Source organism: Haplochromis burtoni, unplaced genomic scaffold (assembly GCF_018398535.1).
Source record: "Haplochromis burtoni strain Fernald_Lab_line unplaced genomic scaffold, NCSU_Asbu1 Contig_804, whole genome shotgun sequence".
Taxonomy (NCBI): Eukaryota; Metazoa; Chordata; class Actinopteri; order Cichliformes; family Cichlidae; genus Haplochromis; species Haplochromis burtoni.
In genome coordinates, this window is record NW_024583165.1 from 102,755 (window position 1) to 119,525 (window position 16,771).

The window sequence follows — 16,771 nt, forward strand, 5'->3', positions numbered from 1 at the left end:
TATGGCACAAAGCTCAAAGTGTTCTGTACTCAAAAGGCCTCCAGTCAGCAGATGTCAATCTAATAGAGCACCTTTGGGATGTCACCATGGAAACTGTGTGAAGCCTTCATGTTAATATGGACCAAAATCTCAGAGGAACATTTCCAGCACATTGTTGAATCTACAAAAGAATTAAAGGCAGCTCTGAAGGCAATCAGTGAGTCCAACCTGGCACTGGAAAGGTGGACTTATTCAAGTGTCCAGTGAGTAGGTTCTTCCACCACAGACTCACACCTTACAGCTAAATAATAAATTAAGGAAGAATTGTGTAAGGAATGGGTGCACAAACTGCTGAATCCCAAGTCTGTAAAAAGAAAAATACAAGCCACAGATTTCTTAAACACTTCATTTATTTGACGTTATACATTCAAATGAAAATAAAAAATATTCATATATATTTCTTATAGAGCTAGAGAGCAAGGTACAAGTTTAAAACAAAACACAGAAGTCTTCCGTGTGGCATATATTTATATACACAAGGCGTGGTTTGAATACTATACAGTGTGTATCCATAGCTGCACAGGTTTCATGGATGTCTATATTCTTCACTCAGTTGAGGCACGACTAGATTTCAGTAAGAGGTCAGGGACTGGGCCAAGTGCTTCAAGACTGCCGCTTACAGTAAAACATCTCAATCTCAGCATCTCAACAGTAGGACTTGCAAAGCAAAGCTTATAATTGTCTAGAGCGTCACACTAAAGCAAAGAGTAGGAAAAGGAGGCAACGTGATCATGCAAATCCAAAAAACAGGTTCAGGTTTAAGGAGATGATAATTCTCACACTGAAGCAAACACAAAGTCAGAATTTAAGAAATTTGAAATAAATTCCAGTATTGCTAACAAATCACGGCTGGTCACCTAATGTGACGCGAGTCAGCATGTTTGGTTGCACTGCAATAAATCGACTGGAAGTCACTACACCGATTCTGAGACGAATAAAAACAAGCCTCCTCAAGTAGTCAAAAGGTAAGTGCAATCTCACCTCCCCCCCCACTTCCACACGCAGACACACCGTTTTATAAAACACTCATACATCATACCAAGGTAAGCATCACATTGTTTTCCAATATCAATCAAATAGTACAGCAGATGCCCCAACAATAATAGCAAACCATAGTCTACATGTGTCCAGTAGTTATGTACAGGAGAACTGGTGCAACATTAAGCACGTTAAAAATTATTAGATATAGACACTATTACAATAATAAAATACAGCAGATACTTAATTCAATATTGGGATATATTTATATATTATTCATATTATGTATTGCTGTCAGTTTTGGCATTTTGGAGGATCAACAGAAAAGCTGTAATCGAATCTCTCTCACAGCGCGTTTGACACGACTCCAACTTGGCCTGATCGTAAGTGTATGTACTTTATTAAAATAAGAGACAAGATCGAGCTAAAACGTGAAAGAGGCTTAGAACAGATAGATTAAAGTCCTTGATCTCAGATGCCACCCCAACATCTTCAGCCCATGATGGCACGGCAGGCGTAAAAAACAAAAACAAAGAACAACAGAGAAAAAAAAAAAACAAAAGCAAAAAACTTTTCAGGTTAAATCTTTCTGGAATCTTTTGCCTCAAAAAGCTTCATGCGCTCCTGCACGGTGAGTCCCTCTTTCAGGCTCTGTTAAAGACAAACAAAGTCATTTACTGTTATGAGGCAATAATGCGCATGTGGGCAGAAAAGAGCGAACACACAAACACACACAGACGCAAAGGAAAAAACCCACAAAGTCAGAAACAACAAAACAGTCACAGCTTCTAATCCCAGATGTGTTCTGCTCGACACACTTTAATTTAAAAGGTTAAAACACACGACGTACAGGAAAAATATAAATGGATGTGGTCATGCCACATAAATGCAGTACAGAGAAAAAGTCTTGAGCCGGCCCTTATTTATTTATATTCTGCTTGGAAAAATGATATCACCACCTTTACTCTGCAACACAGCTCAAACTTTTAGCCAAGCTTTCCTCTGCTTTCTTTAACTAGTCTTCAGGTAAAGTTCTCAGTTAACAATGGCTTCATGAAAGCAAAGTTCTTATGAACCTTCAAATATATCTCATCTGTGTCAGGTCTCTGCTGGATTTTGTCCTTTTTTTGTTCTCTATCCATTTCAATCACATTTAAGGACTCGCTGCACACCAAGCTGAGACAGTTTCTCTTATTGACGTAAGAATATTTGTTATGCCTGTCCAACTATGTTATCTTGGCATTTGTTGGGCTTTTAACTAAAGAAATAGCAAAAACACATTTTTTTCAAGTTATGTGTAAACCAAACTGGTTAAATCCTTGAGTTAGGTGCCTTCTTTTGTACTTCAATGATTCAAGTCAGTGTTGAGTGGCTTAAAAACAGGAAAACACTCATCTGAAAATAGTCAGGAACTGGGGACAAGGACCCAGAAAGCCTGAAAAATTATTGGTCAAGACCACAATATAATTACACAACTGAACATCTGGCTCCTCGGAAGCAAAATGAAGACATGAGGAGGTGACTCAAGACTTTTGCACAGTACCGTAAGAGTATGCACAACACCAAAACAGAGGATTCAAACAGCCACAAACAAAGAACTGTTAATGTAACAAACATTTTTAAATAAAGAAAAACGACACAGAACAAAAACAAAAGACAGTTGGGAGTCCTCGCACAGTTCAGTACTTCATTGATGTGAAAGCGCTACAGTTTCTTTTCATCTTTTAACCGTTTCTGCAATCGCAGGAGGAGAGGACTCTAACTAAAAATCTTGTGATGAGTAACACCCTCACACCTCTGATATTCAGCTGAAATATCATATTTCGATTGCTCACGGTGGAGCCAAAAGAAAGAGTTTGGGGTCAGAGGGGAGATGAAATCATGCATAGTTAGGTAGGTAGGCATGGAGGGCATGCTGTTTGTCTATCACATTATACCTACAGCATATGTTGGGGCGGGGGTTGGGAGGGGATCACCCCACAATGGGAGTGTCAGCTATCCCATGAGACCTGCTCGGTGACAGACTGACGGATAAAACAGACAGATGAAACACTTGAAGCACTTCCAGTAAAACATGACCTCTGACCGACTCTGAACACGTTTCTACCACAGAAGCAACAAACGACACGGCAAACACTCACCTTTGACCTTAAACCTCGTGAATGCCTGGAGCTCGCCGACTGTTCTTTTTTCATGAAATCTGGGTTACTTTTGGACTTCATGATATCTAAAAACACAATAAAGACCCTTTTATTAACATTACCTTCAGGTGGTGATGCTTCTTCAAAAAATATATAACCGACAGCATCTGTTCGCATTTAAGCGGTAATCTTAAAACAATTTTTCCTAACTTTACCAAGAGGAAGACGCATCTTTCTCAGGAAGGATAAAGATAGCAAAACAATGTTAAAAACATTTCGAGGATTGAAGGCATTTTTTCCCAGTTCAAACCAACAGCAATCCAAAAAGAGACAATCCCCGGGTGGCACTAAAGGTGGCTGGTTGGATAGTTGTAACATATTTATAATAAACACAGCTTTGCTCAGCCTTTGGTTGTTGCCATGTTAGTAGACTTCACGGATATCTGGATATAAATGGGAACTAAAAAGAACAAAGATTAAAGTCAAATTGAGCATTTTCTACTCACCATATCCAGATGTCACTGTTCCATCGACAGTCCTCTCACCTAAAGCTTCTGTGGCAATGAGCAACTTCTCCTTCAGTTTGCTGATGTCGCAGTCTGCTTTTGCTTTTACAATGCTGAGTTCTGTGTAGATGTCCTTATATTTGTCTGTGGCATATTTCTTGTCCTGGTAAAATGATCGGAGATGAATATACGGCCTCAGATTTTTAAATCACTCTCAGGGAGATGTGCTTACCCTTAAAGCAGACTGTAGCTCGTCTTTCAGAGAGTGGATTTCTTGTTTGAGATACTGGATCTCCGACTCCTTTATTCGTAACAATACCTACAAGACAGGGAGAGGCACTTAGGGTGTAGAGCAACATGAGTTGAGCGTCTGTGTGTGTGTGCTCGTTTAAACATACCTCCAGCTCATACACATCTTTGCCCTGGGAAAGTGATGAGTGAGCAGTTTCCCCACTAAAACAGGAGCGCATCCGAGAGATCTCTACAGTCAGCCGGTTATTTAATTCCTGTTAGAAAAATGGAGACGTATTCAAACCTGTGGACAAAAACAGGTTTGTATTCACAGTACGTGTGCAGGATTGCGGAGTCTGACCTGGTTGTGTGCATTTAGCTCCTGGTTCTCTCTCTGACACTGCCTGAGGGCCTGCCTCTCGGCCTCCAGCGCCTGGGCCAGGTGAGCGTTCTCTAGACATTTCTGAGAGTACTGCTCTGACAGCACCTCCAGTTCTCTCTGGATGGACTGCAGCTCCTCCCTACACAGTCAGATAATCAGTGTCAACATGCATTTGTGTTTTTCACAGCGCAGAAGCTTCTTTCATCATATAATAAAACTGTTTTTTCCCCCAAAAGCAACTGCAAGACATCAGTACAGTTTTTAGGCCCCAGTCAAGATTAAATGTTGACACCCAACTGATATAGTAAATACACTGGATGCAAAGTTTAGGTTTCCCCTTGTAAAACATACTCGTATTGTAAGCGTAGTTCATCAATGTCAGAGTTCAATCCGCTTATTTGGGAGCGCTGGGTTTTTTCCAGTTCCTCCTTGTGCGCATTCTTCATAGCTTCAATAGCTACATTAAAAAACAGAGCACATATATCAAGTCACTGTATGACAGTCATCAAAGCACAGCAGCTACGAGCGATGAGACCCTTTCTTTACCAGCAATCGTGGCAGCCGTCTCCTCAGCCAATAGCCTCTCTCGCTCTTCCATGAGCTTGGAAATCTCCCTCTGATGCTGCCTCTGGAGGTCTTCGATCACCTTCTGGTGTGTCTCCTCCATTGCGGCAAAGCCACGCTCACATGTGGCCTAGTGGAAGAAAAAGTCAACAATCTGTCGTTGTGAAAAGAATTATGCATTCACTGCAGCTACATTTTTATTTTTGACTACAGATTTAGTAAATTATCTATAACTTACTCGACTACATGCAAAAATCAGTGATAGAGGCCATGCAAGACTTTTAGAAGTAGAAATTGTCTATGTTAGTAACAGAGCGAGTAAAGCATAGAGATTCTAGGCCAGCCAAGCTGCAGTTTATACTGATAGACTCTTACTCTGATAGGCTACTTTATTCTGAAAGTGGGAAATGGTGTAATTACTGATGCCCAAATGAGTATTTAAAGTAAACTGAAATACAATTTGTGTCAGAAAGGACTCAAGACAACCTGCTATTGGTTGCTTTGCTTCTTTGTTTGAAACAAAAAAGGATGTCCCCAGCTGATCAGCAGGATTTGAAGAATACCAAAAGATCAGAACCTTCCTGAGACAACAAACCCATAGTTTATATCTATATGTCTGTATAGATTGATAGATATAAAAACATTTTAGAAACATAATTCTAAAACTTTTATCAATTTAACAGTCTTGTATAGGCTATTAGTCTAATTAACAGACTAGTTCTATTAGTCTATTAATTATCAACACTTTCATTAGCAGAGACTGTATATAAAAGATGGACGACCTACTGATGTCATTTATCGAGCAAGCTTTTGAAGCTCCGACTCAGATGGCCAACAAGATTTTTAACTTGCATAAAAAATACAATAAGGTCCTGTTGTATTCAATATGCTGAGGCCATTAACTCATTACGAATGTGTTTCCTGAGGACTTCTATATGTAAACCAAAGTTGTTGCCTCCTGCTGTTCATTGGAAATATTGCACATTTAAGACATTTCATCAGTTTTAAAAACCTAAAGCAGCAGCGTCAAACATAAGGCCCGAAGGCCAGAATTGGCCCAGCAATCTGCCTCACTGGATGGCTTTGGAAAATATGAAAGAGCACATACATTTTGGACTTTTAGCTGCATATTCATAAGCGTCACAGCTCATCAGTGATAAAAGCCTGCCTTTGGCCATTCATACCATACCAAAGTAATTAAAGTAATAGCCAAAGAATTAAATGACAGAAAAAAATCCTCCCTCCTCCATCTACTATAGACATTTATATTTGTTTTTTGTTGTATTTTTTTTTTATTTATTTTTTTACACTGAAGCAACTATTTTATAAAGACGCAATTTTCCGTACCATTAAAAACTTTCTACTTTACAATTACAGGGGAGTCTGGGTAATGAGCTACCAGAACTTTGTGTCATTTTACACATTTATTTCTTACAACTTCAGCCCAAAGAGTTGTGCTGGAAGATTTTTCTTTTAACACAGCAGCTTTTCTATATGATGTAAAAGAACAGACATATTGTGGAAAATATGCTTATTTTACTTATATAAAGATATCTCAGGGATATTAAATGTGTAGTTAAACTTCTTTACACTGACATAAAGGGAAGTTTCATTGGTCCAGTTCGTTAGAGATCTAAGGGGTTTGGCCTAGAGCCTATTTCCAGGCTTTATATACAGTCTACAGTTACCACGGTGGTTATGATTTATCACCTAGGAGTTCAGGACATCCTTTAAAGCTCCAGTTACAATCATGCTACAGCCCACAGATGATGTAACTGTTCAATTTAAACATGTTTCACTCGTCTCAAATCACACCATTTCCCAATTCCTAATCCTCAGTTACTCGAATCACCAGTTACTGAGGATTAGAAATCAAAGAATCAAAGTTAATTCTTCTTTGGCTATAATAACTACTGATCTCTCTCCCTTAAAAAGAGTTTATTCACTAAAATGGTAAAATGAAAGAGCAAAAACCTTGAGGCTTTCAAAGTCTCTCTGGTATTTCTCTCTCAGGCTGGCCACATCTCCTTCAAGGTGTTTGTTCTCCAGTTCGTCCCTCATATTATTCATCTGAGTCTCCAGTTCTTGAATGCGGTCTTTCAGAACCACCATGGAGTCGACCTCTGATATGTGCTGTACATCGTCCCCTTTTCCCTGCTCTTCCTCTTCCATTGGCGTAGCGGCCTCCTCATAAGGAGGTGGCTGTGAGACCTCAGGGTTTTGATCGTAAGATCGGTGATCTTTGAGACTCTGAATGTTCTCCACATACTCTGAACGTAACTTTTCGATGTTGTCCTTGTGGATATGCTGGAGCTCGCAAACCCTCATTTCAAACTGCTCCTCAAGCTTCCTCACATGACTCTCGTGCCTCTCCTCCATTGTGTCCATGTCTGCTAGCAGAACCTCTAACTTTTGTTGACTGTCAGCTGCTGCTTCCATGAGGGCCAGCTCTGTTGAGGCACAGCCTTGTTCTGCTCGGCTCAGCTCCCTTTGATGCTTGTGCTTCAGGTCTTCCGTCTCTTTCTGAAACTCTTTCTCTAAGAAGACCACTTGCTGCTGCTGCTGCGAGAGCTGATTCACACGTTTGCTAATCTCACTCTTAAGTGTCTGATTTTCCTTCTGGAGAGATTCCACCATTTGCTTGAAGTTCCGGCACTCCTCTTGTAAAGACTCTTCATATTTTTCTTGGATTGCTGTGACACTGCGTGCATGCTGCTGCACGAGATCATCCATAGTTTGACTGGTCTGTTTACAATAGCCCAGATCTTGTTCATGCATGGCCCGTAACCTACATGCCACATATGCCACTTGAGCCTGGGTGAGGGCTTCACGCATACAAAGAGAGGTACTTGTGAAAATATGTGAGGTTTGGTGTCCTAGAAGAGATCTGATCATTTTAGACAGTCCGGGATTGCTTTCGCCACTTTCTAGTTCTTGGGCATACTTGTGGAGGATCGCTGCTTGTCTTTGAAGTTCATTAGCCAGGCTTTCATGAGCATTTTGCAGTGATTCAACAGAGTCAATGCCACAAGAGGGCATTTCACCAGCCAAGTGTCTGTCTACGATTTCCTCAGCCAAGTCTCCAGCTTCTTCTATTTCGATCTGCTCCATGTACGGAGCAAGCTCGGGAGGGTGAATGTCCGCCAGCTTTTGTTTGTTGAATCCAAAGTTGTTTTTGACTTCTTTTATGACAGTTTTCAAATCAGGCCTTTTAGAGGCTTCAATAATTGCTTTCAAAGCCATTTCCCTTTCATAGAGGTTTTTATGAGCTACAGCTAGCTCCCTTTTAAGTATTTTGAATTTCTCCTCATAGCAAAGCTTAAGATTTTGAATTGAGTAGGCTAATTCTGCTTTAATGAAGTTGTTGAAGGCAACTTTGGCATCAACATCTACATCATCTAATACACCACCCTCTTTGGATTTAGCAACATCCGTCTCTGCTTTCTCAAGTTCTTTCCAGAACCCACTTTCTAAAATCAGCTTCCTGGTCAAGACATCGGCATAAACTACAGCCAAGCAATCTTTGTCACTCCTTTTAATGTGCTCAATGTCCTCCCAGATCTCAGTAAGAGCCTGCAGGAGGTCAGACTTTGACGTTTGTATTAACAAAGCCATCTTGTTCAAAACCATCGCCTCAAAGGACAAAGTTTTGGCAAAAAGGTACATTGCCTCTTTATCTACAGTCTCTGGGGTTTGATTTGGATGGAAAGCTGGTGATTGCTCTTCCAACATCTTTTGTCCCCGCTGAAGGTACAGCGATGCATTGAACAAATCCTTCTCTATCTCACACAATGAGTGCAGCTGTGTATCCGTTTCATGTGAGCCACTGAGAATAGCCCTAACTTTCTCTCGACCATTTTCCACACATACAAGGGCATTGGTACAATGCTTAATGCCAGCACTACTCTGTATACCACTTGCATCACTAGTCTCTTTCTCTGGGCAAGAATCCTTTTCGCCGATCTTTAAATCTATATCGGACAAGTCCTCTGCTTGTGTGGATCGTTGCCTATCCAGATTTTGTGTTAGGTTTCTTAGCTTATCTTCTGTGGCGAGCAGTTTTGTTTCAAGAGCATGTATGATAGAGATAAACTTCTCTGGGTCATTAGCATGTGGGGCTGTGAAGTCAGGAGTAGCTGTTCCTTCAGTTAACTCAATGTCTTCAGCTACATCCTGATTCATTTTTTGACTAGTGTCCAGGACCTCGAAATTGACATATTTTTGACACTGAATACTAGAAAAACGTATCCTTGGTCTCTTAGCTTGAGACTCCTTATCGTCTGGGGAGCTCTCTGTTGTGGATGTATTGTCTAAAGAAAGCTCTGCGTTTGATAACGAGGAGGGTGATGTTCTTTCCTCCTCACTCTGTTCTGGGATTTGCTGCCTTTCCATGTGTAGATTAGCATACCCCAGCTGTAGGGCATTGAGGTGCTGCTCCAGCTCTGCAATGCGGTCCTCTGCAACCACAAGCTTGGCTTGCAGATCCTTCTCAGCATTACAAGGCTCAACTTTGTCCAAGAGGCTTTGAGTCATTTGACAGAGAAGCTCCTCCTTGGCTTGCAGCTTCAGCTCAGTTTCTTCTAAGCTGTTGCCAAGTGCAGTCATTTTAATAAGTGCTTCTTTTAGGTCCTCCTCCTTGCGTTCCATCAGTCTCTCGTACATCTCCTTAGTCTGCCGGATCTCCTCCTCTTTTTCTCTAAGGAACTGGCTCATTTTCTGAAACTCTTGGGTAGCCCTCTCATATGAATGCTCCAAGGTGTAGTAATCTGCTTCTTCTGTTTCCAGGCGAGAGCGAAGCTTGTTCACTTCACGGTCTGCTTCAGCAATCTGGTTGATGAGTTCCTGACAACGACACGTAAGATGTCCTTTTTCTTCTTCCAGTCTACGGACACTTTCCTTCAGTGACTCAACCATGTCAGCCTTTTGAGCCAGCTCTTCTTGCAACTTCAGCATTTCCTGCTTGCATTCTGTACCTCCTGAGGCCCGCCTACCCCTTAACAAGGCCTCTACCTGCTGCTCAGCCTCGAACAGCCTATCCTCTACTTTCTTGTGTGCAGTTTCAGCTTCAGCTAATCTTTTGCACAGATTCTGTCTCTCTCTTTCATGACTCTCTTGCATGCTATGCTGTTCCTGCTTAAGGCGCTCGTCTTTCAGCGCCTGACCCTCTTCTGTAGCAGTTAGTCGAGCAGTCACTTCTTGCAGCTTCTCCTGCAACCTCTGTATCTCCCTCACGTGGTCTCGCTGCAGTGCCTGCTGGCGCTCCAGCTGCCTGAGGGCCTGGTTTCTCTCCAGGAGGTTAGCTTCTACTTCACGGAGTCTGTCTTCACTGTCCTTCAGCTGGGCTCGTAGGGTAGCCTCACTATGACTGTATTCTTCTTCGTGTTCTTTTGAGCGCTCCTGCTCTAGCCTGAGCTCATTCCGCATCCGGACCACAGCCTGTTCACTTGCTAAAATTTCCGCCATTGCAGATGCAAGTTTAGACTGCAAAGCCTGAATATCGGACTCGTGGCGCTCTACGGCATCCTGGGCTTCGGTGTAGCTTCTCTTCAATGTCCGGATCTGTTGCTGTGCAAGGTCCTGCTTGCGCTTCTGGGACTCCAGTTCACCCTGTAAATCTTGATTAAGCCTGTGCAAGTGTTGCCATGGCACTCTGTGCGGTGAAGACGTAGGAGGTGTTGCGCTCTTGAAAAGATTGATGAGATAGTTTCATTAATATCATCACGTTACTTTCCCCTCTACTAAATACAGAGAGCCACGTCTCGGGGATAACCAGGAAGAAAATAACTTCTCTTTTTTTTAGGAAAGTAAATTTTCCCTCAAGCTTCTACTGTGCTTTTTCAGAGGTGACTTGAAAACAAAGGTTTAGATGAAGTCACCTTCAAAAACCTCCCCCCCAAAAAAACAAAAACAAAAAACAATTAACCAAAAAATGGGTGATCAATATGGTGATTTAAAAGAATACAACATGACCAAACATAATGTGATTTCATGGTATGACCTAAAAGTGTTTAATGTAAAAAGGCATTAATCACACACTTATTCAGAAACACAAAGCATGCAGAAATCAAGCTGCGAAAGGACACATGCAGAGAGAAAAAGCACAGCGTGAGGCTTATTGATCCTCTTTCTTACCTTGAGCACATCAGATCAAATCAGTTACTTTCCCATGAGATGTGAAACTCCATCAAAAAACAGTTAGTGAAAATCTCATGCTAAGAAAACCACAACCACGCATAGCAATATCAGAGAATAAGCACCCACACACCTGTTAGTACAGTACATACTTTCACTTTGCAATTCTTAACACCGCTCTACCACAACATTTCTTTAAGTTAATTCATGTTGTGGCATCAATTTAAAAGAAAAATAAGGTTGCGGAATATGTAAAGAGTGCAGCTACCTGCAGTACATAGCCCTCCCTGGCACTTTGCTCTCTCACTAGCGCATTTTCCAGTTGCTCCTTTAAGAGGTTGTTCTGCTTCTGCAGTTGGTCCAGCTCCTTCTGCTTCTGTCCCAACTGTCAAGAGAGGCAAGGAGGTAATGAACAAATAGCACAGGGTGTTGTTACAAAATAAATATAACCAAAAAATATATATAACTGAAAACGTTTGGACAGTTCAGCATTTTTTACCTTTTTAGGTTTTTAATAAAAGTATTATAATACTTTTTTTAATGGAATAAAGGAGATCATATACAGTATAGCATTTCTCATCACCAGGTGGCTTACCAAGTGCAACATGTAAAACAACATGCAAGGCTGAAATGAATTCCTTCAATTAGCCTGATCACACCAAACAAATTTGCTTAAAAATGAATGATAAAAAACACACAGTAGGAACAGCTTAACAAATGGATGGAGGCAGGAAAAAACTTCTTGTTTTGATGTAGCTGCTCATTTCTGTGACAGCAAACCATAAAATGTTGCACAACAGCAACTGCAGCATGATCCATTTCAAGACATGACATGCAGAGACTCAGCAAATAACCAAATCCACTCCTAAAAAGTAATTCCTACCCCATGAACAAACAGGCAAGTAGCCAAATATTTAAATATCATTTCCTCTGATTAATCATCTTTGATGGTCTACGAGTGCAAAGATCTCAGAAAAGATAGAAAAATATTAAAAATGTCATTTCTGAAGCCTTCTAAAACTGTGGATACATTTCAAGTGTAGGGTAAGATAGTACTGTATAGTACTGATGTCAAATTAAAGCTGAGACTTTAATGTTGTGTCCAGTATGAAACTTCCTATTGAATCTGAAAATGAAAAAATCTCAAGAACTAGACATGCCTAATTGTCCAAAAACAAACTATTTAATTTTATTTATATGGCATCAAATCACAACTGTCACCTCAAGGCACTTTAAATTGACCCTGCAATAATACAGAGAAAACCCCAACAATGAGACGACCCCGACATGAGCAAGCAGCTGTTGACAGTGTGAAGGAAAAAACAGGTTCAGGGTGAGGAGAAATCTTAATGATATAACCCACGCTGGTTACGCTCACCTCTTTGTCTAGCAGAGCAGCAAGCTCATGCGCTGGCAGTCTCTCAGAGTTTCCTAAGGCAGTGGTGATCGGTACTTGCTTCTCTTCCCTTAATGGTGTTGTCTCCACTTGATGCCATCGCTGCTCAATCTCATCCTGAACATCTGAGCTTCTGCTGTCTTTGTCTTCACTGGCTGGACTAATGGCAGCAGGGTGATCCACTTCCATCTTTCCTTGCTCTTGGATTCCAGGTGTTGGTTGCTGTACTGGTGACGTAGCATTTAGCGTTGAAATCACCGTTACAGTAACAGTATTTGGTGTGCGAGCTGTACTGCTAGTTCCCCCATTAACGTTCTCCTTTTCTGCTTCTTCTGTAATTGAAGGTGGGTGAGCAGCTGATGCAGATGAGGTTTGGAGGGAGGAAGAAGAGACCGGAGATGACGCCAAGGAGGAGGGAGAAGAGGAGGCAGAACAGTAGGAGGAGGTTGTGGAGAACGATGAGCTGAGGTCAACTGTGTCTGCTCGTTCTTTTACGGGCTTTTCCTTCCGTTCCATTTTGAACTCATTCCAGTCGAAAGTTTTTGAGCGGCCCTCTCGTCTGCGCTCACGAACTCTGCTTTTGCGTGGCTCAGAGGCAGGGGCAGAGGCATTGTTACCAGATGGCTGCCTCTGCCCATCAGACTTAGGGATTTCTGGATTATGGCTTGGATCAGGGGTGACCTGTAGGCATGGGTCCAACATCACCTGAGATTTTATCTTCTCATCAGGGAGTGATCTGAACAAACCAAAGCACAAAAAAACAAAACATACATAAGTCAATTCAAAGATAACTGGATGAACTTCTGCATTCGAATTTGCTCAAGCTGCTGTTACATAAAGCTTTGCTGGACGAAACAACAACATAAGATTTCAGGTTTTCTAGCTTCGATTAAGTGTGCATTCCAGGGTTTCTGCAGGGCCCAATGAGGTAAACCGTGACATTTAACTACCCGATTCACAAACAAACCACCAAAAATATAAAAACATGTTTAAAAATTTGATCTAAATCCAAGTCTGAGGGCGTCTTCCCACCTATGGTTCTTTTACTGTGATCTGAATTTGTAAACGTGTAGCTTTTCCACATGAAACACTGGGTTTGTTTTCACGCAGAAAAAAAATCTAAGTGAACTCTAAGCAAACCAAAATGTGTCACTACAAACGTCGTGAGAATGTTCAGTCTGCTCACTGGCCAAATGTATCTGGGGCAGGAACAAAACTAAATACACAAAAGAGGTCCTGTGTCAGAAAACTGAGAATTTACGTTAGCCCGTACAGACCTTCGCACATCTACAGTACCTTCCTGCATTAGCATACGTTGGTACGGGACGTTGTTTTGTTCGCTCAAACTTGTAATGTACACCTTGTAGTTGGCTTGGATCGGGGTGGGAACACGTTCACACCATAAATGAACTGATCTGGAGTTCGTTTGGAATCGTACCGAGACCACCTCCTCCAACTGGGTCTTTTTGTAGTTGTTTTGGTCCGCACCCGAGACTACTGTATTCACACCTGCACCAACAAAAACGCTCAAGAGTTCAATTTAAATGGACGCAGCAGGTGTTAAAACATCCTAAACCCAATTACATTGACTGACCCCATTTCTGCTGTAGGTTTCTTCCTGTTAAAAGTGAGTTTTTCCTTCCCGCTGTTGCCAAGTGCTTACTCATAGGGGTTTGTCTAGTTGTGGGGTTTTCTCTGTATTATTGTAGTGTCTTTACCCTAAAATATAAAGCACCTTGAGGCAACTGTTGTTGTGTTTTGGTGCTATATAATCACAACTGAAATGAGTTGTGGACTAAAAGCCACAACAATCCAGTTTCTGTTAAACTAACCTCAATTGTAAATTCATTGTGTCATAAATAATTTTAACAGGAAAAAAAACTAAACCAGAAAGTCAGCGATGTGGTAGCACCAAAGTTTATTGACTACAGTTTGTAAAATGACAAATATAATCCTGACTGAGCAAAGGTTGGGTAAATCTCAGCAGGTGATCATGTGCGTGATTTAGACTAAAATCTGACCAATATTTTAAAAGTAGCAGCTATTCTTGTGAATTCTGGACAGAGGGATAACTGACACCTTGTCATGGCATAAGCCAATCAGTCCATCGGCTAGACAAGTGAATAAAATAAAGAGTAACAGAAGAGGGAACGCAGTAAATACTGAGTCTGTTGGTTTGCAACATTTACTGACATCCGATTAGCAAAAATGAAAGCAGAAATGCCAACTAACAATAGTCTGGTTTTCTTTGTGAAAAATTATTAGGTCTTGTTAGTGACAAAGAGGAAGTTGCTTTAACTTTAAAGACCAGCAGATACCCCATTTTAAACAATAAAATGCATGTCAAAGCATTAAACACCAAAAACATTTATAAAGACACACAGTGGGGCTAAAAGCAACTTGATCTGATGTAAGCCTGATGACGGGTTCCTGCCTTTAGCTCTTTAACAGTGGCTTAATGTGAATATGTGCAGTAAACTGCTCACTAATGTGCACTGCTTTAAAGGGCAGGGTGACCTGATGGAACAATCCTTTTTAACAGTGTTGTGTGGCGTCCTCAAGGAGGGAAAGAGCTCAAGAACATATAACATGTCATATGTGCAACTTCAGCATTTGATATGTGAAAGATAATCTCCAGCTTTGCTATGAAAAGTACAAAAATAAATGCTTACGTAGTTACTGAGCTCTTGTTTTGAGGTGGACATTTATACTCAGCCCAAAGCTTAGTTATTTTGAGCTTTTGGTGTTGTTGTGGCACCATTTCCAACAGTTAGTGGACCATCACATTACAGGCATGACTGACACTGGCCTGTGGTGTTGGGCAGATTATTCAAGTATGTAGATGTGATTGCAGTGTGGATCTCTACAGTAGCACAACTAACTGGGAGACATTACTCAATAATCACATGACACATGGTTGGATGACAAAAACGGTGGGGCTGACATTGCTGAGCAAGAACATCAACATTGGGGGGGGTGGGGGAGATATTTTACACACAAGCACTCCAACCTGGGCTTCAGAACCGATAGTTTCAGAGGGATGTTTTTCCTGGAAAGCAGGTTGAAAATACAGGTTGAAGAGGAAGAAAAAGAAGGAAACAGAAGGTGAGGAGGAAATAGGAATTCAGATAAATAAAACAAAAAAAAAAAGCAGCTGTTATATCTGCCAGTGGTGAGGGTTAATCCTCAGTGGGTATTACCGGGTGACATCGGGGGCGATAGTGGGTCGCACGTTCTTCATGATCGCCTGAATCCAGTTACGACGGATTCCAGAGGTCATCGCTGACAGGGTGCACGCTCCTTCTTTACACTGAAAACAGAGGCAGAGCATTTAACTGACTCACTCAGAAGCCACACATTTCAAAGAATTATGCTCTAAAAGTACTTTTAATAAAAGTTAACTGCTGTTAACCACTTTTTATTTCATTACTCATTTTTTCAATTCAACAGATGCTTATGTCCACTTCAAAAGTGTCAGAGAAACACTTTTGACAGGAGTAGATTCTCAGCCTCACTTCTGTTTTTCTTGACAGGAAAGTTACTTCAAACAAAACTAACACCTCATGCTGTCAAACTACGACATTGTCCTGGCTTTAGTCATTTAGCCATAGCTTTTAACACCATCTGCACTGATAAAACAAGTAACAGAGGTGCTTTGTGCTGAATGTGCAACACATTCGACTTAACGTATAGTTAGAACTCTACAGTAATGACAGCTGCCCCTTTTTGCCACAAATGCAAAAGCTGTTCTCTGGCTGTTGTTTTGTAATAAATGTGAGTTCATTGTGAGTTACTTTTATGAACTATGGAAACTGGTGGCTGGGGATGTTGGGAGAGGGTGGAGGCAAAGACAAACCTGTTACACTAAATGCAATGCGCATTTTTTCTGAAGTAACAAAGACAAAACTGAAGAGGAACTGAAGGTAGAATACACATAGGACATACAATCCACATAATGAAAACATATTTTAATTGATCAGAAAAATGTAACTAATTACTCGTTATATTAAATCTTATACCAAACAAGACATCAATTTAGGTGCTACCTAGATCTAAACCTCTATAATTACACGCTGTGATGAGACTTGCCTCCTTCACCTAACAACAGAAACAGCAGCACTATAAGCACTAACCCCATTTACAGAGACCTCTAGTGGAAGCTAAGGAACGTCTACAAAACATTATGACTAAAACTCCTGATGATGTGAAGTAGTGAGATTTGAAATCAAAAACACTACTGACCATAGCTCCATCTACCTTAACCTGTGGTGCACAGGTCGCAGCAGATGGCCGCCCCTCCCTGAGCCTGGTTCTGCTGGAGGTTTCTTCCTGTTAAAAGGGAGTTTTTCCTTCCCACTGTTGCCAAAGTGCTTGCTCATAGGGGGTCATATGATTGTTGGGG

General features: G+C 41.2%; 1 protein-coding gene across 7 annotated transcripts in view; it reads right to left on the reverse strand.

Annotated features, from left to right (window-relative positions):
* Positions 1 to 371: 371 nt before the first annotated feature.
* The window catches only part of si:ch73-103b11.2 (putative WEB family protein At1g65010, chloroplastic), a 52,185-nt gene continuing 35,785 nt past the window's right edge, over positions 372 to 16,771 (reverse strand). For 4 of the 7 annotated variants that reach the window (XM_005950524.3, XM_005950525.3, XM_005950521.3 and 1 more), the window contains 13 exons: positions 15,570 to 15,679; positions 15,380 to 15,418; positions 12,352 to 13,105; positions 11,242 to 11,358; positions 6,816 to 10,523; positions 4,824 to 4,971; positions 4,629 to 4,734; positions 4,257 to 4,416; positions 4,063 to 4,170; positions 3,897 to 3,983; positions 3,665 to 3,827; positions 3,159 to 3,244; positions 372 to 1,668 (listed from right to left, as the gene is read on the reverse strand). In XM_005950524.3, coding sequence (XP_005950586.1) covers positions 1,597 to 1,668; positions 3,159 to 3,244; positions 3,665 to 3,827; positions 3,897 to 3,983; positions 4,063 to 4,170; positions 4,257 to 4,416; positions 4,629 to 4,734; positions 4,824 to 4,971; positions 6,816 to 10,523; positions 11,242 to 11,358; positions 12,352 to 13,105; positions 15,380 to 15,418; positions 15,570 to 15,679 — 5,658 coding nt within the window. In that variant the 3' untranslated portion in view covers positions 372 to 1,596. Of the gene's footprint in view, positions 1,669 to 2,958; positions 3,042 to 3,158; positions 3,245 to 3,664; positions 3,828 to 3,896; positions 3,984 to 4,062; positions 4,171 to 4,256; positions 4,417 to 4,628; positions 4,735 to 4,823; positions 4,972 to 6,815; positions 10,524 to 11,241; positions 11,359 to 12,351; positions 13,106 to 15,379; positions 15,419 to 15,569; positions 15,680 to 16,771 lie in introns of all 7 variants that reach the window. The other 3 variants (XM_042215716.1, XM_005950523.3, XR_317657.3) reach the window with 2 other exon arrangements.